This window comes from Melopsittacus undulatus, chromosome 5 (assembly GCF_012275295.1).
Source record: "Melopsittacus undulatus isolate bMelUnd1 chromosome 5, bMelUnd1.mat.Z, whole genome shotgun sequence".
Lineage (NCBI taxonomy): Eukaryota > Metazoa > Chordata > Aves > Psittaciformes > Psittaculidae > Melopsittacus > Melopsittacus undulatus.
This window is the reverse complement of record NC_047531.1, coordinates 33,392,419-33,417,941: the sequence shown is the minus strand read 5'-3', so window position 1 is coordinate 33,417,941 and position 25,523 is coordinate 33,392,419. Positions and strand designations below refer to the sequence as shown.

Genomic DNA, 25,523 nt, shown 5'->3' with positions numbered 1-25,523 from the left:
AATTGAGGAATCAGTGCACGGCACGTGGATTAAAATGCTTCCTAGAAGCAGCTAGTACTGTACACTGCCTCAGCCCTCCCTGAACTTTCTCAGTAAATACAGCAGCCTGACAGCCTGGCTTCCCCGCTGGGTGGATCCTGCAACTCCAGGAGGGAATGGCACTTCTTGTTTTTAATTAGCAAAGGTGAAAGGTGAATTAAAACTAGCTGCTTGGCAAGTCAGAGCAAGGGGCTGAGTTCTGAAGAGCACCAAGGAGGAGAGTGCTTTCTTCTTTTTTTTTTTCCCCTCTCCCTCCCTCCTTTTCTGAATGAATTGCCTTGCAGGAGGGACTGAAAATACAGCTTCTTCCCGAATCCACTGGCAGAGTTACTAAAGAGAGCTCAAGACACAACACTGCAGAGTGATGCCTTGGAATGTCCTCGCACTTTATAAACAATTGTCCTAGGGAGGGAATATTTTTACATGACATTTGCACAGCTTGACAAATGACTAGCTGAGACTGTGTGCTTCTCTGATGAACACTGAATTTCCCGTAGAGATACCCCACAAACTGACCAAAGAGGGATATCTAACTGCACTGGGAAAGTAGAAGTGGAACTTGGAGCCTTAAAAAACTCATCAAAACAGCAAACAAACAGCAGCAGTTAAGTGAAGAGAGCAAGAATTTCATCTTGGGCAGGATGGCATCTGCCCAGGACCTTTTAATCCTGGCACTATATGCCTTGTTACTAGAGTTACCGACTGGATGTCATGCAACAGATACAAGGCAGCCAAGGTTACGTCTGTCACATAAAGGTAGGTCAGTGTGTCAGATTTTTAAAGACTTTATACTAATACAAGTTAATTGGCTTCAATAAATGTATTACATAGGGGTTAAATTATGGTCTTTGACAGAGTAATATATTCTTGTCCAGAAATCTTGTGAATTGTTTCCTTGTCTTAAACTGTATCCATTATTAACTTTACTGAATTCAGGGAGATTTAAGGCACCCACAGTGATGATTTTAGGCTACTGAAATATTCCTCCACCTGAGAGTATGTTATATTTGCTTGTCATTCTGTTTTATTCTCTATGCTGTAAGAAGCATGTCTGGTCTCTAATGAAGGGAAAAGAAATGGAGAAGATAATCTGAAATTATTGCTGAATAAATATACTCTTCTGCATCAAGTAATCCTTGAACAATTAAATGTCTGTTTCACTTTTAGAATTCTATCCATCTACAAATATAGCTAAGGCAAAAGACTGAATTCCTGTGCAACCATATGATTCATTTTCTAAACTAGCAAGTGTCATCACACTATAATTAAAATGACTAACTGCCAGTGTAAGTCTGCTTGCAGTTTAACTGAGTTACCCAAAGAAAAAAAAATGTTATTTTTCTTGACATACATATGTAGAGTACTTATAACTTTTGTTTGCTTGTTTTAAATTATTAAAGAAGAATGAGTGCATGATGCATTCTTGCTTAGCTCCTTCAGAATATCTTCTTGTTCGGTGCTGGGTTGCATATGATTTAAACTCTTCCTTATGGCTTGATTTTAATCCTGTGTATATATAAAAGCACCTGCTCTCAACCATGACATTTCAGTTCTCTGTACATACGTTTGTATGTACAGAGAATTATACATTTAGATTATGTACTTAGAAATATATGACAGACAGTTATTGAGGTAGAAGTGAAAAAATGTAAGTGTGCAAGATAAACTGATGGTTGGCCAATCAGTAATGTTTTGATATTACCTCTTATTCAGAGATGAAAAGAAAATGCCTTTTTGCTGACATAGCTGGGAATGAACAAATGCTAATTCACTCAAGAGCATTTCTGTGGTTATGAAAGTGATAACTAAGCTGCAGCAGTGGGAAGTACATTAGGATATCTATTTTAAGTATAGTAAGATTTAAGAATTAGTATCAGCTACAGCTCCACATGTAGACAGCTTTAGTCTAAACAAGGTTTAATTGTGCTTTATATAGCAAGCTAAATTACCAATTATAAAGAAAGGAGAAGCTGAATAGGATAATTGGTTTGAATGTCTTGCTAGGAAGCTATGAGAAATGGGGTTTGCTTTTACAGGGCAGTGAAATATGATTTAAAGAAAGACTTGTCATGGAAAGCTGTCTTGTAAGTAAGCAATTAATTGCTCTCAATAAAATATATTATATGACCCCTTTAATGCATAAACCACTTCTTTTTTAGCCTGCACTTACAGAGTACGGTAGGAATGACTAGCAAATGCTGATTATATAATCCTGTCACATCTCTTGCTGTTGAAAATGTACACTTAAATATTGATTTATTCCTAGGTGTATTTGCTAAGGGTATTGTTATTATTGATATTTGTTTGCTTGTGAGGGGGTAAGGGAGATGAGAAAAGCACAGTATATGAGACAAATAGACCTACTGTTACATTCAGGACTCTGACTTAGCTGACAGTTTTGGCAAGCTCCCCATTATGGTGCTGCAACTATTAACTGCTTCTGTGCTCACTTCTAGAAATAATTATTTTTCCCCTGACTGGAATCAGTGTATACTACTGCATATTACTTCCATTTTCAACAGGGAGTCAATAATTTTACCATAAAGCATCATAGCTCTGATATTTTCAAGGAGATTTGAAAACATCAATTTCTCACAGAGGGCCAAACCTTTCCTGCCTGATTTCAGTTCATTCAGATCCAGTGACACAGAAAGATCTGTCCAAGTATATTCTCTACCATGAAAACACACATCACCATCTTATATTTCTCCTTGTACAATACCCTGTTGCATTTTTCAGACTTCTGAAATGTGACTGGTTTTACAAGCTGTGTTGCAACCAGGGAGTGCCTGGCCACATATCCCAAGCCAAAGGTTAGAAATGGCATACCTGCCTGCACCCTGGGAACAGCTATTGCAGTCCTCCCATCCAAAAGAATGTAGTGACCAAGCATGAAGACAATGAGTGAATGTTGTTGCTGTATTCACTAATCAAACAAGAACAGCAGGAGGGTCCCTCATCTTAATTGCATTTACTCCAGAGAAAGGCTGCTGTGGGTACCAGCTAGGCATGGGGTAGTTATGAAGAGGTGGTCATGCACCCTCTTCACAAAGCCGCTCCAGCCTGTACTGTGAGTTGTGTGATACAGACAATGAAGCCCATATGTGTAAATTTTCAGCATTGAGTAGCTGTAAATTTAGTTAAAAATTCCACTGCAAATAGCCTGGAACATGAAAGTGGGCAGGCCTGCTCACTGCCTCCCTTTGCAACCGTGGATGCTGGTGTTTAATTGGGATTCAGGCCAAGACAGGCTAGTACTAACTGGTAAATTAAAAGCTTTCATGACGAGTATGATGAGGTTTATGGGCATGACATTTTTTTCTGTTATGGATGAATTGCTTAAAACTGTTCTCTTTTAAAATCTTGTTATTTTAAAGAGCCAAGACAACAATTCCATGAGTCAGAGACTGTGATTTTTACAAATTCTCATTTTTTTTTAATTTTGCTTTTAAGTGATGCTCAGTGAAAGTGTAGTGGAATGACAGTGAATGAGAGCTTTTTGCTCTCATGGCAAACCAACCTTCACCTGCAGCGCATGCATATCTCCAAAGCCACTGCAACAAGATCATGTCCTAACCTTTGTGCAGAGGGGTCACCTGATGGATAGGAATACCACAATCCCCTTGCCAATTAAAAGATATAATGTGCAACCCCTGCTTGACTCTGTGGCCATTTACTCAGCTTCAGTGGGAGTTAAGTTCTGCATTCTTGAACTACTGTAAAACCTGTCAAGTTAATGCAAAGTTAATGGTATTTTTTGGTAGGGTAGAGGATGGTCTTTATTCACAGTAAACTCAAACACAAGAATTTTGCTATTCCTTTATATGGGATTAGAATTAATCCTGTCACACCAGTCATTTTATGGTTCTAACTTCATTTTTAGCAAGCTGAACTATATTTATAACCAGCTGTTTTTCACAAGCTGGCAGCTCGTTTCTATCAGAAAATTTGCACAGCAATCAGTACCACTTGTGGTATTAGTGGTATGATAGCATTAAAGGTCAGTATTTGATGATGACCAATGAAGATCTTGCTTGCGGTAATAATGTACTCCAATAGCTTCATGTTGATTTGTAGAGATAAAAGTGTAGTATTGTTTGCTCAGTATTAGAGAGAAATAAATTTCTGTATTATTAAGTTATAGGTTGACAACTACATTTAAAATCATTAGCTCATTTTACATGCAGTACAGGCTCTGCCTAATGAGGTGTTAATGGAAGCCAAGCTTCAGCCCTATTCTTTATAGGCTGCTGGTTAAATTCTTTCCCAGTGTCCCACAGTTTGAGTTCTCACAATGGGAAATATATAATTAAGGTGAAATCAGCACACACTGTATGTTAAAAATAAACTGTTTTCATTACAGATTGAAATGGATTGGGTTTCCAGAGGACAGGAGATATATATTTATACAAGCCTAATAGAGCTACACTAGAAACATGTAGGCCTGATGAGGCCATGAAGTATGTAATAGTATAAATCAAACATTACGCATGTTCTGCAGTGTATTTCTAGCTGTGGTTTGTTTCCTCTAGATTGTGAGTATGTAAAATGCAAAGCTAATACTGTATGAAACTGAGCTGCTGAGCTCCTACAGCAGTCTGTACAATTTTGTTGCAGCAATGGGACCTGGTATAGACAGTTATGTGGTGAAATTTGCAGATTTTTAGGGATCTGTTGTCTGTTTTACCCATTTACATTCCTCTGCAGTGACTTGAGGGATTTTGTCATCTCCTGATCTCAGGTTGTGTACCTATGCATTGGACACATCTTGTCTGGAAAAGGTAAGGTTAAGTAGCGGTTGTTCCTGTCTTATCCATCCAAATGTCTATCTTTAACACGCTGCAGGAACTGCTTTGTTACTTTTCACAGTAAAATCAAGAAGCAGCAGGCGGAAGGAACAGACTGAATTTAGAAGTAAATAATACAGCTTAGAAAATTTATTGTCCAAGCATAAATATTTCAAACAATAGCAGCAGACAACTAAGGAAGGGAGAGCTGAAAAGTTAAAGAAGAAAAGTTATCCTCTCCATGTTCATATATAGATACTAATATGTAGAATGTGTAATATGAAACATTTAATGTAGAAGGATTTTGGTTTGTTAGGGCTGCTTATTCATGTTTAAGGTCCGCTGTGGTTTGTTATAGCAGAAAAAAGCTTTTCATTGTCATTTGCAGGAGACAGACTTTCACCACACCTCCTATAACTTTCTTGATAATTGTAATTCACAATTCATTTTAATTAATACTAGAAGTTTCATCATGCTTAACCATGATATCCTTCTGTGTCTGTTCTCTAGCTAGGTGTCAGCAACATTTACTCAGGGATTGATGGTAAAACTGAGTAATACAAAGGTAGGGAATTTTTAGACAGATATTTGTGAATCCGGACCTAGGTAAGTACGTTAGAGGATTTTCCATTTGCTAATCATCTGGCCACATATATCATAGCTAATTAATAACTAGCCACATGACCCATAACTGAATCATGACTAATTCAGTTTCATGCACAAAAATGTCTATTTTATTTTTAACAGCTTTCACTGTAATAGAATTTTGGTTTTGAATATGTGGGAAAAATTAGTTTTCCTACCAAGGCAAATTTAAGTTTGAGAAAGATGTTAATTCATTATAGATAAACATCATCTTGAATGTAACAGAATAAGGATTTAGCCTGTGATCTGTGCTTACATGTAATCTAGATAAATCTGTGTAAAAAGATTACATGTGTGCATATACATACATACATATGTATGTATAAAATACATGTGTGTGTATTGAAAAATTGATTGAAGTTTGGAGTTTTCTTACCGTGAGTTAAAAACAGTATAATTCCAAGGGTTTAGTAAGTAAAGACCTGTGTTAGCCTTTATTATGACTCCACATCTAAATGTATTTGGGAATAAGAGCTGATAACCAAAATGATAATAAGCAATCTCTTCTCACCCAAATTGCCAAGTCCACATAGAACACAGTAACAGCTTAGAAATGTCTTAGGGAAAGATGCACAAATTTTTCTGCACCACTTGTGGGGTACATAGGAGAGCTTTAGCATCCCTTCTCTCACTGGACAAGTCATTTTTAACCAAAAAAATAAACCAAATTTGGGTTTACTATTCATATGTATCACAAGAGGTGACTAGTAGTAAGTTCAGGAGTGTTTCCAAGTAATCCTAGAGGGACTTACTCACAAAGAGGAATTTTTTGGCAGAGAATCCATGCTCCTTCCTTTCATAACTACATTTTGTTGACAAAGGCTTCTGTAAGTATTGCTGTAGCAGAACTCTGAAGTGATAAGCACCACCACCAGGGATGCAAGAAGCAGACTGTTTGCTGCGTAACATCAATCACTTTTCTGCTTTTGCTCTAAAGAACTAAGTACCATCTGAAGGTGCAAGACCAGAATATCCTGCATGCTGCTGCTTCTATGCAGCTACCTCCCTGCTTTCAAAGTGATAACACCATCTGCTATTTTAAACTCCTCATCAGATATTGTATTCATTATTGTTTCACTGAAAGCAAGTGTTACACTTTCTTTGAATGGAAATAGGATTAATGCTGTTTGTATGGTTTACAAGAAGTTGTGCAAGAGTGAGCATCTGTGTCAGACCTTTGAGAAACTTATGTTCAATACATATTCCAAAAGTGTGCAATGGGAATATTAAATATTATTTAAGCTGCCACCCTGGTTTTCTTCATGTAACCAGGCAAATATGATGAAGTTATAGCATGCAACCAGCATTAATTAGAAAATTCTTAATTTCTTAAAGAAATCCATAGCCTGCAGCGATAAAGATTATTATCTTTGTTTTACAGGAAAAAAGCCCTCTTAAGTATACTATTTACAATGTTTTGTGTTGGTTAGTTAATATTTAAAATTTAAATAATCAGTTAAGTATGCATGATTAAACATGAAACAAAATGTTGGAAAAAGAACGAAAAAACTGCATTATAAAAAAAATCAGTAGTGTAGTTTAGTTATAATTCCAAATTCCTCCAAAGAAAGGAGATAGATAACTCTGAAAAAAATAATATTTGAGAAGTTTTTAAAATAAAACCTTTTATTAAATTGAGGAAAAAGTAAATGGCCATCACTGAGGAACTGAATGACTTTACTATATATGTTAAAACAAAACCATCATAAATTGTCTCAGAGCATAGTTTCAAAATCAAATGTTACCAAACTATGTTTTCCCCACTTTTATCGTCTCACATTGACAAATTCCTTTGTCCCTTGTTTAGCCACACTGCTCTGGTGAATATATAATCTTAATGATGAATCTTTACTTCTCTTCTAGACTCTCATGCTTGTTTTACCTGTAATTTACAGAACCTCAGGAATATAATGGCATGTAAAAGGTTTCTTTTACAGTTTCTGTGCAAGTATGTACAAGAGTTCTGTAACCACAAAGATGTCAACAAAATGATGCCTGCCAAACATCTTTGCCTTGGCATGATACACAGACTGTGTGTGTAGCCAATAGCTGCAAAACTTGGATCACTCATGTAGCTGAAAAAAAAATTTGATGGCCTAAAAATTGAATCTCATCTTTAGGTTACTTTTTATTAGTCTCAGGTGAAAGTAGATAATTGGTGGTTGGTTATGTCATGTCTTGCTACCTTGTCTCAATATAGTACTTGGTATGCTTTATTACCTCTTCTGTCAATCAGAATCCGCTTAAATCTTATTAAAAGCCAACAGGAGTCTTCCAGTTACATACAAAGACTTAAGATTTGTCCTTGAATTCAGTGCAGTGTTTCAGACTAAAACTTCATTTGCCTGGTGGAAGTGCTATCCATTTACCTCATACATTTCACAGTACAAAATCAATGAAGTTCAGCAGGAAATAGCAATACTCACTGCCCTGTTGTCCCTTTGCCTTCCACAGAGAAACTTGGTGCCATATTACTTTCTGTAACTCACCTGACTGTCATTGTTTGGCTCCTGGTAATTAGATCTTCAATATCAAGAAATGGATTAAAGACTAAGGTTTTCAATACTTTTGCAGGTTAAAAAGTCAACATAAAGGAAACCCTGTAATAACATACTAGCAAAGACTAAATTTCCATAGACATATAACATCTAGCTTCTAAAGTTGTATTACCATTTTTAGTTTAATTTGCTTGATAGGAGTTTTTATATCAGAAACCTAGTTGTGAAGGGTATCTTTCCAGTCAAGGGAGGTTATATGACAGATATGAGATTTTTGTTCTTTGTGTGATCAATTACAACATAGTTCAAAAGATCCTTGAGAGTATTGTCAAAATACAGAAGAAATAAAAGGGAAAAAAATTGTTCCCTAAAAATAAACTCCCCCAAAGTCAACCAAACAAAGCTTATTAGCCAAATACACGAGAAAGAAAAAAAAATATCATTGATGAGCAGAAGATGTTCATTATTTATAAGAATTTGATGACAGGCAATATATAGTCTTGTTCAGATTGATTTGGCAGCAGCTGCTGCTAAAGTAAAATAGATGTTTATGATCCTTGTGAAATCATGTTGTTAACATTTCTACTTCATCAGTAGTGAAGAATTTCTGGTTTCAGGAAATTTGCTCATTCAGTGCAGCATGTAAATTTTATCCTCTGTTTCTATTTCTTTAAATCTCCCCCAGAAAAAAAAAAATGATTGCATGCAAATTCAAAAGGTACTAGACTGGATATCTCTAGTATAATAGTGGGGCTTTTTGCAATCTGTTTGCAAAATAATTCTCTAAACCAAGGAACCAGCTCTTGGAGGACAGGCATTCAGTGAAAGAAGACTTCACTCCTCTTAACATCCTTAATGTATCTATTCTCTACTTCTGTGTTTATTTTTATCTAAAGGATTCCTGACTTCATACTGTGAAGTAATTGAAGCTTCCATGGGGAGTCAAACAATGGGCTTTTTACTGTTGCTAAGTTTGCTTTATAGGCTTTTTTTTTTACAACACATTTGTTTAATAGGCCTAGTAAAATGGTGAATGCAGCTGTAAATATATCTTTTATTTGTTGATGTGCAATAAACATCACAGAGATGTTGCCCTTCTCTTACTCTGATCTTCTCGAAACTGGTGAAAGGAAATTGTACAAAATGAACGAAAAGTGCCTTAAACTGCAGAAAACAACAGTCCCCAAATACCTAAGGGTCAGTACCTTGTTTATCTTTTAACTGATGGTTTCTCCCAGCAGTGCTACTAAAACTTAATAATAGTAAAATAATAGGTTGCTCGATGTGAGGGAATTATTCCAGATAGCACTATTTGCTGGGGTCATCACTGAAGGTCATTTTTCAGCCAGAAAGCTAAAGGTTAGCAAGTGTTGCTCAATTCCATGAGCTCCTGCAGCCTTTTATTTATGATTGAGCTAAGTGCTTTCCCGTGTGTGTGTGGTAAAAGCAAAGAGTAAAGGAAAATAAACCCATTCTTTTTTTGTATTCAATATTTCATCTGAGTTAATTGAGAATGATACGATGTAAACCCTGAAAATATGTGTTGTCTGGAGCCCAGAGAGACATAAGCTGTCTTAAAGATCTTGTTCTTATTAACGTTCTTGCTGAAAAAAGAGCTTGTCTTTATCTGCTTGTGTTTACATGTAGTAAGTCATTATTTTCTCTGCTTATCTTAGGCATGACCATGTCCTTCTGCATATTTTCAGGTTACACAAGCATCTGAGGTAGTAATAATTTCTAAATCTGCTATCAAGGACATGTGAAAGTATTCAGCAGGTTGAACATTTATTGTAGCTTAGAACCCAGCTGTAAACAGTCCCAAGCTCTTTACTGATTCCATAGTATTCCTTGCTGAATTACTGAACCTTCTGTGGGTCAACACTCAAAAACTACAATAGATGATTTCACTTGTAAAATACTTGAATTCTTGCAAAGAAAACGCTTCATGTGTAGGAGGCAAAATAAACAGTTACAGTTCTCCAACATCTTTGAATGCAGCATTGTGTTCTTAAATTCTTAAGTGTTCTTAAATTCACAGTGTTCTTAAATATATGAAATGAATAAAAATAGAACAGAAGCCTTATTTCACTGTTACAATAGCAAACCTCTCACAAACTTCTGTGACTAAAGAGTTGACAGGATATTCCTTGCTCCTGGCTTTCTGAAAGACTGACGCATTTGGTTGCACTTAGCCTGGAAGTGTATTTCAGTCTCTCCTGAGCGTAGAATGAGAATAATTGTCAGCTTAAACCAGAGGCCTAGTTTTCACTCAGATAAAAGTAGGTGAGATGGATTTGAGTTGAATACCTGATGATAGGTCTAGGATGTTACACTACCAAGGATAAAGCCCTTTAACTGAGAATGACTTACTGCAGAGCTTACAAGCTGCAGCAGTATTGCCTTGATAAAGTATAAGTGAATATATTATTAATAAGTAGTGTGTCTTTGATCTGGTCTGGAAGATGAGGATGAAGGTGCAGTCACTTGAGCAGTGATTTGAGCAATGTAAGGGGTTACCCTAGCTGCTGGACACATCTATCTCTGAATCACAGGAATGACCCATGTGTGATACATCTGCTTCAGTGCACAATATGCTGACTCTGGTTAGCACAGTATGCTGATTTTGGTTAAGCATGATATACTGACTTAGGTAAAGCAGTTTTCGGAACAGCTTAGACTAAACTGATTCACTATCATATTGAAATAGGTGAGCCTCTCAAAGCTACCTGCCAGAGCTCAAGCTACTTTTTGGCTAAGAAGCAGTAATAAACAAAGGTTACATACAAGCTGTTTAAGTTATTTTCACTGTGCAAAAAGCAGCCTTATAGATCATATCCTAAAACTTGATTCTATAAATAGCTGATCATGTGTGTATCTTTAATCAGACAAAAGACTCCATTGATTAAAAGTTAAGTTGGGGTTTGTTTGCAAGATCAAAGTCTAAGGCACAGTTCCTTTGTGGTTGTCCTAGTAGAATGATTGATTAAAACAAATCATGACAAAAGTTCTTCTATTTTGCCCATACCTCAGGCATTAAAAAGCAACATGAAACTCTGACAATTTTGATTTATGTGTGTAATTTCATTTTCTGTTTTATTTTTTGAGTAAAACACTTCTGAAAAGGCTTGAGACTTTGTTACCAAAAAAATTGTAATTTCAGTAAATGTTTCTTATATGGGTTATATAGAACACTAATATTTGTGGGTACTTGTCATTTGGAATTGTGAAATAGATATTGCAAGTGCTATCTATATGAGGCCTCTATAATTTTCTTGACATGGAACAACCCTTTTGTTAGAAAACATACCAATTACTTCATAATATTATGTTAATGGATTGGATTTTTTTTTTGTGGTTTCACATTTACTGCTTTAATGTGTAATAGCACTAAAACCCTTGAGCTGTAAAATTAGATCTCTGGGCTGTTGAAAACTCCTTATACTCTTAATTTAAAAGTAAAACAAACCAAAAATCCTGCAGCATGGAGATCTGAAAATAGTAATAACTGATGTTTATACATTCTTGTGAAACTGTTCCTGAAGTGCATTGTGAATTTGACAGCAGCATAGAAATGGTCTACCCTAGGATAGCTGAAAGGTAACAGACATATTGACACGTACTGATATCTGATACTATTGCCTGGGAGTATTGCAGGACCCATGGGGAATATCAGATTTAGATTTGTCATGTCTTAGCATGTTTTTTACCTTAAAAGGAGTAAACTATAAATTAACATAAAAAAGTAGATTTCTAGTCTATGACAAAAAGGTGCTTCAGAGTTTTTCTGAATTAGTCATACATTATATCCCTAACTGAAATCCTGCTACAACGTTGTTGGTGTCATTTGGCTTCTGTGCTTGACTGTTCACATGATGGTAAGTTTCTGCAGACATTGATTTCTGTGAAAAATCTATCACAGTGGTTTTGCTTTGGTCCTTCATTCTGTAAGATCTGGTATTGCCAAACATTGTAATTTTGGTGGCAGAGGTTAGCTATTACCACATCCACCTGCGTCCTGTAGTTGTGTTTGTAGCTGCATTGCAGTAGCACTAGGTAATAGTGTGTTTCTGTTGGCATCGTGGAGTTCTGCAGTTGTTTTCATGGGGATTGAAATAATGCTGATACTACTTAGTCACTACAAGATTGTTTACAGACTTTTAAAAATGCATCTGAGAGTACTAAAGGGTGAAGCTAGCTCCCAAGAACAGCTTGTACAATTTCATTAGAAAGCCTTGAGGCTGACCTTAACACTGTTGATTGGACTTGTTAGCTGATGGGTTCCTAACCTAAGCAGTTACTGGTTTTTACCCTTGGAAAGACCTCACACCTGCAGAAAACATAAATGGTGAAACTCAATAAAGACATAACTGCTGGTAGCTCTTTTGAATGGTGAACATTAGAGATACAATGTGATTCAGAGAAGCCGTAATTCCCGTAAAACATGTCTGTGTGCAATTTTAAACCAAATCTTTTATAATTAAATATTTTTTTTGGGGGGAAAGAAGAGTCAGTTCTGGTTTTTCATTGAGAGTTTTTCTGTTGAGCTGATTGGCTCACCAATAAAGTGTTAATAATCTATAAATCTGGATTCACTTTGGAGTTTTATGAAAATTTTTCAACGAGCTCTTGTGATCCTCAGGTATTCAAGTCTTGCCAAATAAAAAAAAAAAAATATTTGTTTGTTTTTTTTCCCAGTAGAATTATCTAACCTACATGTGAGAATAAAACTTCCTTCTGGTTTTTTGCCTAGTGAAATATGTTTGACACCAGAAATAAGAAACATTAACAAGGACATGCCTCCGTGGCAGGACATCATTAAAGATGAAATAAACATGAAAAGTGAAAGAAATGTATTCTAGTCTCCTATATGCTTGTAATGCATGTCCCTTCGTCTCTCTTTGTTCTTTAACCTGTTAGATGATCTTAAGGTCCTTTCCAACCCTAACTATTCTATGATTCTATTAAATAGTCTAAGACCATATTCTCTTTATAACTAGCATTTTTAGTATCTCTATTTCTTAACAAGTCACTTAATCCTTCCAAAGTCACACTCACCTTTCCTCATCCCTAATGTTTTCCCACTGCAGGACACATAATGGTATCCCAGACACTAAAGTCCCTGTTTATAGCAACTATTTCTCTCTCATGTAACCTCCAACATTATTTCTGGAACTCTTTATATTCATTAACCCCATTTTTGGCTCCTTAGGTGGACAAAAAGTAGCAAAGGTATGATTGTTTCTGCATGTGCTTGTTGACCAGTCAGTTTACATATGTTGGTTGCCCAGTTGCCTGCTAATTGGATTAACTGGATCATTAATTTTGTTCTCTTATTTGGTTAAGGGACTAATGAAGTATTTCCATTCCTTAACTACTGATTTTCATGAAACTTGGAAAACGTAAATGTTTTGTAGACTACCCTTACTCCCCACCCTTTTCCCAATAAATTTGAAACTGATGAATGGTTTGTGTCCTAAGGAGCAGAGTGATCAAGAATGCCTGATTTTCTTAGGAATTTGGACTTGTTTTCATTAGAAAAAAATCAAATAATATTTACCATGACAAATCATCTCTTTCAATCCTTCCAAACTGGTAATTCTGTAGTGAAGTCAGATAACCTACTGTTAGTTTGGTGGTAATACAATTATCTTTTACAGTAGTTCCTATGGAAATTTCAGTCTTTCTCTGTGTTACAGGTAGTTCTTTCAAGGAAGTCCACCTCAGCCCAGAGCACAATTTAGATTTAAGATATTTTCTTATTATATGAGTTAAAGGCACTAAGTTTGTGTTTTCAAGGATTAAAAGGATTAAAAGTAAGAAATGTGTGGTTTGGTTCTTATTTTTATTGTCCTTTACCAATAATAAGGGATTGTGCCAGAAATGAGCATTTGGAAGAGAGTTTATGTGGTAGTCCCTGCTTTCAGATGGCCTAAGGTTTTTATCTCAGCCCTTCTATGTAGGATTTTAACGTGATCTTATTTTCAGGGGAGTCTTGGAGATGTGGCCTAAGGTTTTTATCTCAGCCCTTCTATGTAGGATTTTAACATGATCTTATTTTCAGGGGAGTCTTGGAGATGTATATACATATGGAGCTTTCTAGAAAGAGAATGCTAAAGCAAAAAAACAGAACTGCAAGAAGGCTGCCCAGATCAACACAGTGTTAAAGGAAAAGAATATGTGGAAAAAAAAGACCACATAATCACTATATGGCTGTGGGAGATGAAAGCCATTGCTAGAAAAACGTATGGACTGGGAATTTAAAAGATCAGATAGACAGCCTAGTGAGACAGGGCTATATCTAGTATAAAGCAAGCCTGCTATATCAATATCAGCTATTTTTCACCAAAACAATAATATAAACAGTTAAAGTCAAACAAACAAACAAACAAACTTATCAGGATAACAGATGACAAGCGTATACATAAGCAAGATTAAAAATAAAATCTATGGTTATCTGAGAATGTTCTAATGTAGGGGTAAAAACAAACAAAAGCATTCTCTATTTACTTTGTATTATCTTAGATGGTGTCCCTCTCAGTTCTGAGTGATAAACTAGTAATAAATTGTTTTATGTTGTGCTAACAAGCAATTTTATTTGTTAGTAGCCTCCAAAGTACTTCAGTGCAGCAGCATTTTGTTTAAAGTGCTTTGAGATACCAAGTCAGATAAATTAACCTTTTCCTTTTTATTGATTGTGCTGTAAATGCATTCCTAAAATTCTAATGTGCTGATGAAACCAAATTTCTCCTTAAGCTGCTGCCATTTATTTTTTTGTAATGTTTATCTAGATACTGTTAATTAACTTCAATTTTGCAGATAGCATAGGGATGTAAAAACAGGCTTTGTGGTCTCTCAGTTCCCAGAAACAGTAGCAATACTTTTAAACAGAAAATGACAGGCATTGCCTTTCAATTCTATTCTCCACAGGAACATTTACTTTTGCTACCGGTATTAATATTAATAAATATTAATTCAGAAATCCCATATGAACTGTCTTAGCAATGCTGAGGCATCCATATTAATAAAATGAAGTACAGCGGGGATTTTAAGTCACAGGTTATGAAATGTAAAGATTTTTAAGAATAAGCTTTAATTTCTAAAAAATATAGTGCTCAACATTGAAGGGAACTCTTGAAAAACAGCATTTTTCCAATATTACCTAATATTGGACAAAATGGACAGTAAATTGAAAGAAATTTGCACTTATTCTTTGAAATATCGCATGCATTTTTGGAAAGCCTGATCCCCCATTTTAAGAGTGCCCAAGTTTGGCAAAATTGCTTTTTTTTATGAATGTCAATAAGTGCTAATAACTCCTTAATACTTATCAGTGAGTTGAACTGGTACTTTTTCTCTAGGACAAAGGTTTATCATAAATACTTGAAAAAAAATATGTCTTGAAGAGGCATTTGCTTAAATTACTGTTGCAAAGAACGAGTACAAGGAAATGTTAGTTGCTCATTTATTCCAAGGTAGCCCGGGTGATTTACGCACCCTTCTGCAGATAATTTATCTGGTTTTGAGTTTGACTACTTGTTCTTCAAATTTCACTGTAACTTTGCAAATCACAAAGGAATCAGGGACACACTCAGTTCTCAAGAGTTTAGTAAATCATGTGGCACTAGGGTGTACATTCACAGCCTGCTGCGAGTACATTAAAATTGCTTTACAGAGTCATTGCAATTTGGTGCCAAATTCAGAGGCACCCTTTTATCACAGGTCAGCTGATGCATGTTAACTTCTCATTTTATCATAACCTGTTCATGCATCAAATCCCCATCAATTCATGTGTCATGGCTCTCTTTCTTCTGTTGGCCTCAGTAGACTGTTTCTTTTTTAAAAATGTTTTTTGATTGATGGAAAAAATAGAAATAAAAAAAATCTAACACTCTTTCTGCTTTGTTTTGTTGGGTTTTTAAATTACTTTCATGATTTTTCAGGGTCAAGGAAAATGTATGATAGATATCATGCATTTGTGTAACTTCCAGCTATTAATAAAAAATAAATTAATTTTAAATTAGTTTTGCCCTTTTTATTTTATTTTTGCATATTTTGTTTTTGGAATCCAATGTCTTCTGAAATTTCATATCATAAGGTTAATTTTCTCTTTCCTGTTTTTTTTTTTTAATTTTTAAATATTATTCCTCCTCTAAGACAGCTAAATTAATTCTGATGCAGTCACTATTACTTGTCTCAACTTTGATTGTTTCCTTCAATATGTTCCAAAATAAACCTTTCCAAGAAAGAATCATTTAACATGCAAAATAGAACTTCCTTAAATGTTTTCTTTTATTATGCTAGATAATCAGTGTACAAGAGATATGTCCAAGACATTTTCTAATGTGATATTATTCTTTTGTGTTATCTCATCGACCTTGGCTAAGAGACTTCTTGGCCAACATCATTAATATTCTCTCCACTAGAAGTAGTACCATACCGTTATGGTACTCTCCATTGTTCTGTACAGACATCAGTTTAAGAAATAAATAAATTTCTGATATTTTAGAGATGAACTGGAGAATGGCAACAACTAGAGGCAGGCTTCATACTCCTCATTAAAGTGGCAGGTACCTGTTTGTTATGTCCTTCTGATATAATCAGGATTAAACTGATGACCAGATTTGGTATTCAAATAAATATTCCTCTCTTACCCAGTTTTCTTCCCCTCCTTTGTGTTTTGGGACTTTTCAGATCAGTTATAACTTTTAACACAGTCCTGCTGCGAGAATCATTGGCAGTATACTCAAACTACCTTCCTTTGGCACTTTTATTTACAGATCTGTCTATGGTGTTCAGATTGTTATAAGAATTTGGAAAATGTGTTGTGCTTTGTAGCCAGTACTGATGTCTGGAATATTAGTAATTCCTGAGAGTACTCTTAAACCAAGCATTTGTTTTAAGGCTACTTTACTTGGGTGGTGCTAGACTTCATAACCCACATATGTCTTTCCAAATACTAATGACATTCATTGTGAAGATTTGTCAGTGGAAATGGGAATAGAGGCATCAAATTGTCAGTCAACTGCAGAAGTTATCAATAACTCTAAATGGTAAACATTTCAGACCAGTGGTAGTTAGAACACTGTTAATCTAGTTAGATATGGAGAAACTCCTAAAATTTCCTGACAAAATATCCATTATTTAAAACATTTGTCTGAGAATACAACTTATTTTATTTTGGTAATGGAATTGTTGAACTTTTGGATCCCAAAGGTGTCAACATTTTTTCAGATATGAGCTTTATTTTTCATTTGCTCCTTTAAAATTCCACTGCAACATTGAAAAGCCTAAAGAATTCCAGTATCAGTATGTGTTCACTCTCAGACATGGAAAAACATCAACTAGTTAAAATTATTAAACTTTTGATCTGAGAAAAGTGTAAGCTCTTAATCTGCAATGAATTTCCGGGTGAAATTTATGCTGCCAAATTAATAGTCTGTATTTCTGGTGTACTGTTCAGGCTATCCAGAATTTTGTAGCAGATGAAAATTTTTTTCTGTCCTTGGATAATCTGGGAAGACAGTGATATAAAAGAACAGAGCAATAGATCATTCATGACTACTGAATAAGTGTCACATTTTTGTTTTCCAAGGTGAGCATTTTTAAATTGAATACCCTTTTCTATCCATTTCTGCTTTAAAAGCCTACAATCCTTTGGATAATGATGACTAATGGTATAAGAATATGTGGGATTTGTTCTGAGTTGTCAAAATCAGTACATAATGAATTCAGAAATAAGTGATGAATAATGCATTGTCGTACATGTAATTTCAAGATTAATTTGTCTTTCAGCAGATGACCAGATATTTCTACAAAAATGTTTCATAGGAAAAGGAGAAGAAAAAGGACAAGGTTATCCTACTTGCATATATCACATTTGTATTAATTTTTTTGCATTCATTCAGGTCATTCAAATCATATTTGAACTATATATTGCACACTGAAGCTCAAGTACAGCATATCCTCTGAACGTGTGTTTGGGACTTCTGCTAACATATCTGCTGACTCTTTAGTGCTTCAGTTGGCTGAGTCTCTTCTAATCTTTTCCAAATTTGGGGGGAACTTGTGTTTTTGGAAGCTTAATTAGTTTTGTTTTCACTGCATCCTCACTGCAAATTCAGGACAGAACTGACTCACATACCACAGCCCAAGCTGGACTTTTTTTCTTTTAAGTACTCCTAAACCTAGCCTAGGCTTTTTTGTATGAATGAGAGCAGAATAAAAGCCCAAATTAACAATGTAGTGAAGATGTGTTAACCTATCAAACATTGCTTCATTTTTTCTGTTAATAGCTAACTAAATCTCATGGAGCTATTTGTGGCATGCTGATGAATTTGTACTCTTGGAAAGTAAATCTGAGTTTAGGCCCTCGTGGTAACTAATCACATTCAAGCAGAGCATTCCCTTCTGATTCATAAAATAGTATGACTAATTTTTCAAGACTTTAATGAATCCACACCAGTTTCTGATTGTTTATGATTCTGCAGTCCATATGAGCTATCGTGCACTTAGGACTCTACAGCTGAACCTTTACTGGAAAAGAAATAGTCTGTGAGCATGCTCTTAAACAATTTCAGGTGGTCAGGAAGAAAGGAAAGGGAGAAAGTCATTCCCTGATGCCTCCCATCCCTTCCCTCTTCTCCCCCCAAAACACAAACCAAAACCCACAAAACCAATCATCTCTAAAGAAACACTGGATTTGGCTTCAGGATGATACAGGTTAACGCATCAAAACTGGTCAAGTCTGTGCCACTGTGACACATTTCCCCTGGCATGGTTGTTTAAAATTACCTCAGCAGGCTTTGTGCCTATACATACTCCTATCTCTAACATGCTACAACCAGAATAATGATGGGTATATTATTCACAACCTGTTGTGAGAATTTCATGTTGTGAGCCTTCTCATTACTTATGAGATCCAGGTCATCACAGCAGCAAATCAGAGAGCAGCAAGATGAAGAGTTGCATCTAAATGATAAATTATTGTCAGCTTAATCTTGACCTATGTTACCTGTATTTTTAAACACTGTCCCATATTGCCATTAGAGACACATATCCCCTGGAGGAGGGGAGGTCTTTCTAATATTTAATATCTGTAATCATTGTGACAGCTGGGTTGCCTTCCTCAGTAGGACAGTCTTGATCTAACTAAAATCATTGTAATTCTGTAAGATCATAATCCTACATTTGAGGTGCAAATGTACCTGTGAGAGACCTGTGGAAAAGGTATGATGCTTGAAAGCTTGTTGATTTTTCCAACTGTTTTGGCATTCAGAGCTGTAGCTTCTCTTTTCCTTACCCACATTCTAGGAAAATCGTTAACACACTACAATGAAAACATGGGAAGTGACTGACTTATTTTGAAACTAGTCAATAGCAAAGATTCAAATAATGGCACCCTCCAAAACAATTACTTGATTAAATAGAAAACCAAAACAAAGAAAGCAATGTTGTGAGATATTGAATATTTGGATAATTTATCTAATATCTCTGCTATTTCCCTTGTAGCTTGTTTTCACCCTTGTAGTTATAACTAGGATCAGAAATGGAAATTTGAGAATATTCTAGAGGAAGATGCAGAATTACAAAAAAACATCCCTCAGATAGGATTTCCTTTGCATATTCATCCTGTCTTAAGTCAGGCCAATAACTGTGAATTTCTTACATTGCTAGTTGTATGTTTGGAAGTATAGTCTGAGGTAAGCAATTTTAGGACAAATTTGCTATTTGGAATTGCTGGAATGGAAACTAATGTTATCTCTCTGCATCTACAATTGGTCATTTCAGGATGGCATGCATAAGTACATTGAAAACAGATTTGAACTGGAGAACTATATTGCATTACACTGCACTCTGCTCTGACAGAGTCTGACACAACCTTAAATTCCCACTTGGCTTTAAAAATACAATTTTTCAAAACAGCCTTTTTTTTTTTTACTGCCTCAAATTTGATAAGGAGATGTGTTTCTCTTGAAATATTGTGTTATTACTAATTATTATTATTACTTAAAATAACAACAATAACTGCAGAAAATTTTAAGTCTGGTCCCAGACAGATGCAAGATAGATGAAACCAATTGTATGTATGTGTATCTGTATATTTCTACTCCTTATGCATACACAGCTCGCCCTATGGAAAATAAAAGTGAGGTAGATTTAATGATTTGTTTACATATCTTTGAAAAGTTATACCCTTGCTCAAATGAAAATATAAATTTTAGTTTAAGTTAATACTGCTTCTTTTTGAAATATGTGACAATAGTACAGATATAAAATAATCTTAGCATAAAAATTATTCTCACTTTTTAGAGTATGTCAATGATCTTTAGAGAAAAAGCCCATATACTCCATGGGTTCTGATTTGAACACCTTGTCATTTACTATTTGCTTCTTGTATTGTTTTGGATTTCATAATTCATTAAATATACTTGTTGTCTTTATTAACTATTGTATTTTTCAGTATGTTCTTTTGTTACTTGTAAGGCATAATATGATTGCTGTTTTCTTGTTCTCAATAAGTAGCTTTATAAATTGCTTACTAATTTTGTGATTATATTGAGAGATGAAAAGTCTCAATTATTTGTAATCTTTGTATAGCTAAATACAATATTTCAGTATCATACCTTGGTATTTAAATAAGATTTCCTTGCCATTTTAATACCACTTAAAGTTCTAAAGCCAGATTGCTTAATCCTATGGACTGTCTGGGAAATAGATGAACTGTTATAATATGAAGGTTAGCATATCTTAGCTTTGTAGCTCACCCTGACAGGAAGAGCCATTAACCACTTTGTCCTTCTCCCACCAGTAAATCCAGACTTTCAAAAGGCACCGCAGAACATGCTGCGACTTAAGCAACAAAACTCATCTTTTCAATTTTCTCTTCAAGACCAATTTTTAGTAGCCTGTGGGACACTGAAAGTTTGTACAGAGTGTAACAATTGCCATTCGCTACATGTGATAGGGAAGCAGAGATCCCTGGTGATTCAGCTTACTAGTGAGTAGATCCATGGAATATAGCCAGTTTCCTGGACTATTAATTAAGTCAAGGATATAGTTTTCTACTTCACTATGGATCAGCTAGACAGTTAATCATTCCTATACACATCTTGTGGAGAAATATTTTTTTCACCCTATATATTGAAATAACATGTGTCTTTCACCAGGAGGAAGCTCTGTTTTTCGCCTGGAGTGATTATTCAGAGAGAATGTGATGTTCATAGCTAAAAAAGGCTGTTCAGTTTTCTCCCACTCAGTGGATTCAATTGATTAGCTGAATTCTATTTTAACAAAAAGGTTTGTAATGCCAGTAATATCCAACATAATCATCCAGAACTGGGGCCTCCAGAGCAGAAAGTCAGCTTCAGTATTGGAAGAGTTTGCTTAGGAGATTGCACAACCCGGTTTACAGCAGTGATTGTTTCAATAAGAATATGTCTCTTCTCAACCTGTACATCTTGAAGTGATTGATTGTAAAAAGATGTTTGGGCAAGTGTGTAATAATAACCCCTGAGCAAATTTTGTTCACACCTGGCTGTTTCTATAACCTTTCTATAGAAGAGAAACCTGAAGAGTCTGAGACATGTTGTGTCATCTGGCTTAACTATCTGCTCTAAGTATTTGTAAAATCACAGTTTCACAACTTCTGTGTGATAAATCAATGTAAACTTTGTAGCAGTACAGTAGGAACAAGTTGTGGTGATGACAATGATGATCACTTTATTCTTTAATGAATTTTATTCTGTAAAATACACCTGGCATTTAGATCATCACACTTCAAACACCTTTCTTCCTGGGGTGACTACACGTTTACTCATGAAGCAAATATTTCAATAGCACCACACTTTTCATCTCTCTGAAAGAATAGTTTTCGAATGTGGGATATTGAGCAATGTAGGAATTAAAATTTTCCTTGTTATGCTACATGTACATAAGTTTCTATTTACACTTTCACCAATTATGCCAGTTAGTGGGGTATCCCAGCCCTCAATTTTAATATAATCAAACTACCTACCATTGCCACTCAGTGCAAATTAAATTACATCAAAATGGCAAATCCCTTGCAATTTACAATAACATTTTCATTCAGTGTAAATTGATGTATCAGCCATAACTTCAGTGGATCTACATCAATTCCATTTCTTTACATCAGTGCAGGTTCAGTATACCTATTTCTTGCTTGCCAGCACACATACGAGATGATGGATGATAACTAAGTGGAAGCCCATTTCCCCAGTATAAACAAAATCCTTACGGGTTTTATTTTAAAAGGAAGATATTCAAAACATAATCAACTGAATTAGAGCATAGGATGTATTTTTCTGCATCAAAGTGGACATATTTTTTATAAAAATTACCCATCATCCTGGCAAAGATTTGAATTTTAAAAGACCAATTGGAAGAATAAACAGTTGGAAGCATGCCCCCTGTCGTATTAACTTTCCTTCAGATTCAGTTGCCAGAGGAAGTTCTAGTCCCTCTCCTTTTAACTACAAAACAGGTGTGAAAATGAAGGACTGCAAAGAAGCAAGTCATCCTATATGTGTCAGTATGGGTTAGCTTTTTATTTTTTCTCTTTACCTCAGCAAAGTATGTATCTAGCCAGAAAGTTGGAAGAGGGTGGCAGGCTTGCAGTACTTGCTAAACAGGCTCAAACAAGGTTTCCCATGTACCAGTACAGACCTTTGCTTTGTCTGTGATTAGGAGCAACCTCTCCTAAAGGCTGGCATCTGCTTGACATTTTCAAACTCTTGTGTATAAAGGCAGTCATAACACCTGGCTACCAAGCACAGTGTTTTGCTTATCATATCCACTCAGTCTTTGGCCTTTCTCATTAATTCACAAGGGAATTATTTATTCACTAAGTTTACTAATAACTTGAGCCACTGAAGTAAAGATCAGTTCTCCATTGTGTTAGATGTTGAACAAACATGAGAAAAGAAAAGGTTGCAAATTCACCTGTCTCCCAGTTTAGGTGGAACTACCTAAACAACAGTAAGGAAATCCTACTACCTATCTGAAAGATTCTTTATCACAGTTACCAGGGCCAAATTAGAGGCATGAAATTTAAAAGCCTCATAATCTAAACTTTCCAGTTTTCTTGATGGATATTGATATATACTTTTGTATGGCTAACTGTGTTTAGGTAGATGTTGAAAACTAAACTCACTAATTGATATATGTGGAAATTCAACTGCATACTTTTAGTTAGGTTTTGTTAACTGGTATGAGGAAATAATTCTGTCTTTGGGCTCTCGTTAAATAATGTTATATACATATATATTACTTAAATAAAGTTAGTTTTCTCAATAAACATATATGTCTAAACCCAAATATTTATCTAGCAGTGCCTGTAATATAGCATTTCCTCTAATAATATCTCTGGTACAAGAAAGAGTCTTCATATCTCTGACTATTGAAATTGTGCAGCCTGTAGTGTGCACACAGGGTTAGGATAAATTGTTATAATATTCTTTTATATCCTTCAAATTTCAAAGACATTTCTTATTTAGCATAATTCAGTACAGCTATGCTGAATGCATACACATGTCCAGGCTTGGTGCAATTTCACTGTCAGTAGACTCCTAATTTATACAGGCAGTTCTGATACCCTTCTATTATTAATGTTCGGTTTTCATCTAATGCACTTTTTTTTACTGGGCTTTGAACAAATGTATGAAATATATCATTTTAGCTGTTACTCCATGCCTGAATTTTAAAAAGAAAGAAAAGGAAATGTAGGAAGTTCTATCCTATTTAACCACAGCGTATTTTTTCCATCCTTAGGGGAAAAAAATATTCTGGTTGAAAAGGATACTCTGTTATATATGGCATAATGTTTTCTTTGACTTTAATGGACTTCACTGTTTTAGAAAGCACTGGAAATGGAAAACTTTAGACACTAACAACTTAAATGGCATCACATTGCTTTTATTAGAAACAAAAAACTTAGAGAGTGAGAGAAGTATAGATTCAGCACTGTTCCTATCTTTGAAAAGAGATTTCCAGGATATGATTCTTTTAGAAACATATGTAAGTATGTTTCATTAACATACTCAGAGACATTTAATGAGTAATTAGTTTTAAACTGAGAGAAGCAGCTGTCACTTTAATAGTTTGGATAAATATAGGGACTCTGCATGCATTCAGTTTTCAGAAAGCATTAATGTGACTTGATATAACAAATGAAGAGCTTCATGAGATCCACCCAGCTATGCTTTAAAAATTTTAGCATAATTCCCAATTATCTACTAAATTAAAGTATTAAATATACAGACACATAACTAGAAGCACAACATTTAAGATGCCATGTCTGGAATATCTCTAAATTTTAACAAGAGATTCCACTCGATCCATTTGCATTACTGATAACTGTACTAATAGATTCATCCCTACTGACTTACTGTTTCATAAAAAGACTAATGTGGATTGATTTTGCAATTATTTGTAGAAAGGGTTTTTTGATGGAAATATATAAGAAGTGTAATTTGTCATAGAATTTTTTTTTACTTCATAAAATATAATAATAGAATCTCAGAATGGTTTCTGCTGGAAGGAACATTAAACATCATCTAGTCTAACCCCACTGTCATGGGCAGGGACACCTTTCCCTAGACCAGGTTGTTCAAAGTTCTGTGCAACTTGACCTTCAACACTATCACGGATGCGGAATCTACAGCTTCTCTGGGCAAATAAAAAATGTATATTCTACCAGAAAAACCTATAAGAGTACCATAAATCAGCATTTTTATTTTCAGGCAAATGTAACTTGAAAGCAAAATATAGTTTTCTTTAATTTAGACATTTATTTGAGTTAAACAGTAGACTACTTCTCCTATTGGTGACTTACATTTTTTAAGCAGTTTCTGTTCATGTTCAGATTCTAGTTTAGTTCAAGTCTATTATAACTCAGTATGGTATAGCATTAATCAGTGGCTGTGTATGTGCAACTTTGTTACTGATGCTTTCATGTTAGCTACCATTTTCAATGAAGGCTTTGGGATTTCGGTGACCAAGTTGTTACCAATCCACTCAAATCCTTTTGAAAATCCTCCCATTAACTACTGAATTCTCCTAATGAATAAATTCTGAAAACATCCATGTACTTCTAAAATGATATAATGTAGCCCTTTGAAATGCACTTGTCTTTGAGGAGAACAACAGGTGATTTTCAAGAGAGTTTTGTTAACTCTTTGAACAAACTACTTGAATTTTTTATTCTTTTAAGCGTAATTCTAATTTTTTGCTACACATCTAACAGTTTAACATCATTCAACTATTTTATTGTGAGAAAAATAGGAAAAGTTTTTTAAGACAAGAATGAATTATTAAAAGATGGCTATGAAAATTACTATCTGGCAATATAATCTAGCACAGCTTTTGTTTATTATTCTCACTAAAATAGTTTATATATATTTAAATTTATGTTTTAAATTTTATATCACTTTTGTATAAAATTGTCATAAACATAGCAATTTAAACCACAAACAAATGTTTTTCTAAGATTAGTTGAATTACAATAGTCTGCCTTCTCTATATGTCTTCAGTTATTAAC

At 34.9% G+C, this 25,523-nt stretch overlaps 1 protein-coding gene across 1 annotated transcript in view; it reads left to right on the top strand.

Moving 5' to 3' along the window:
- Positions 1-315: 315 nt before the first annotated feature.
- SEMA3E (semaphorin 3E) overlaps positions 316-25,523 on the top strand; it is a 137,044-nt gene continuing 111,836 nt past the window's right edge. The window contains exon 1 of the mRNA XM_005148378.3: positions 316-795. Within this exon, the coding sequence (XP_005148435.2) occupies positions 681-795 (115 nt within the window). The 5' untranslated portion in view covers positions 316-680. The remainder of the gene's footprint in view (positions 796-25,523) is intronic.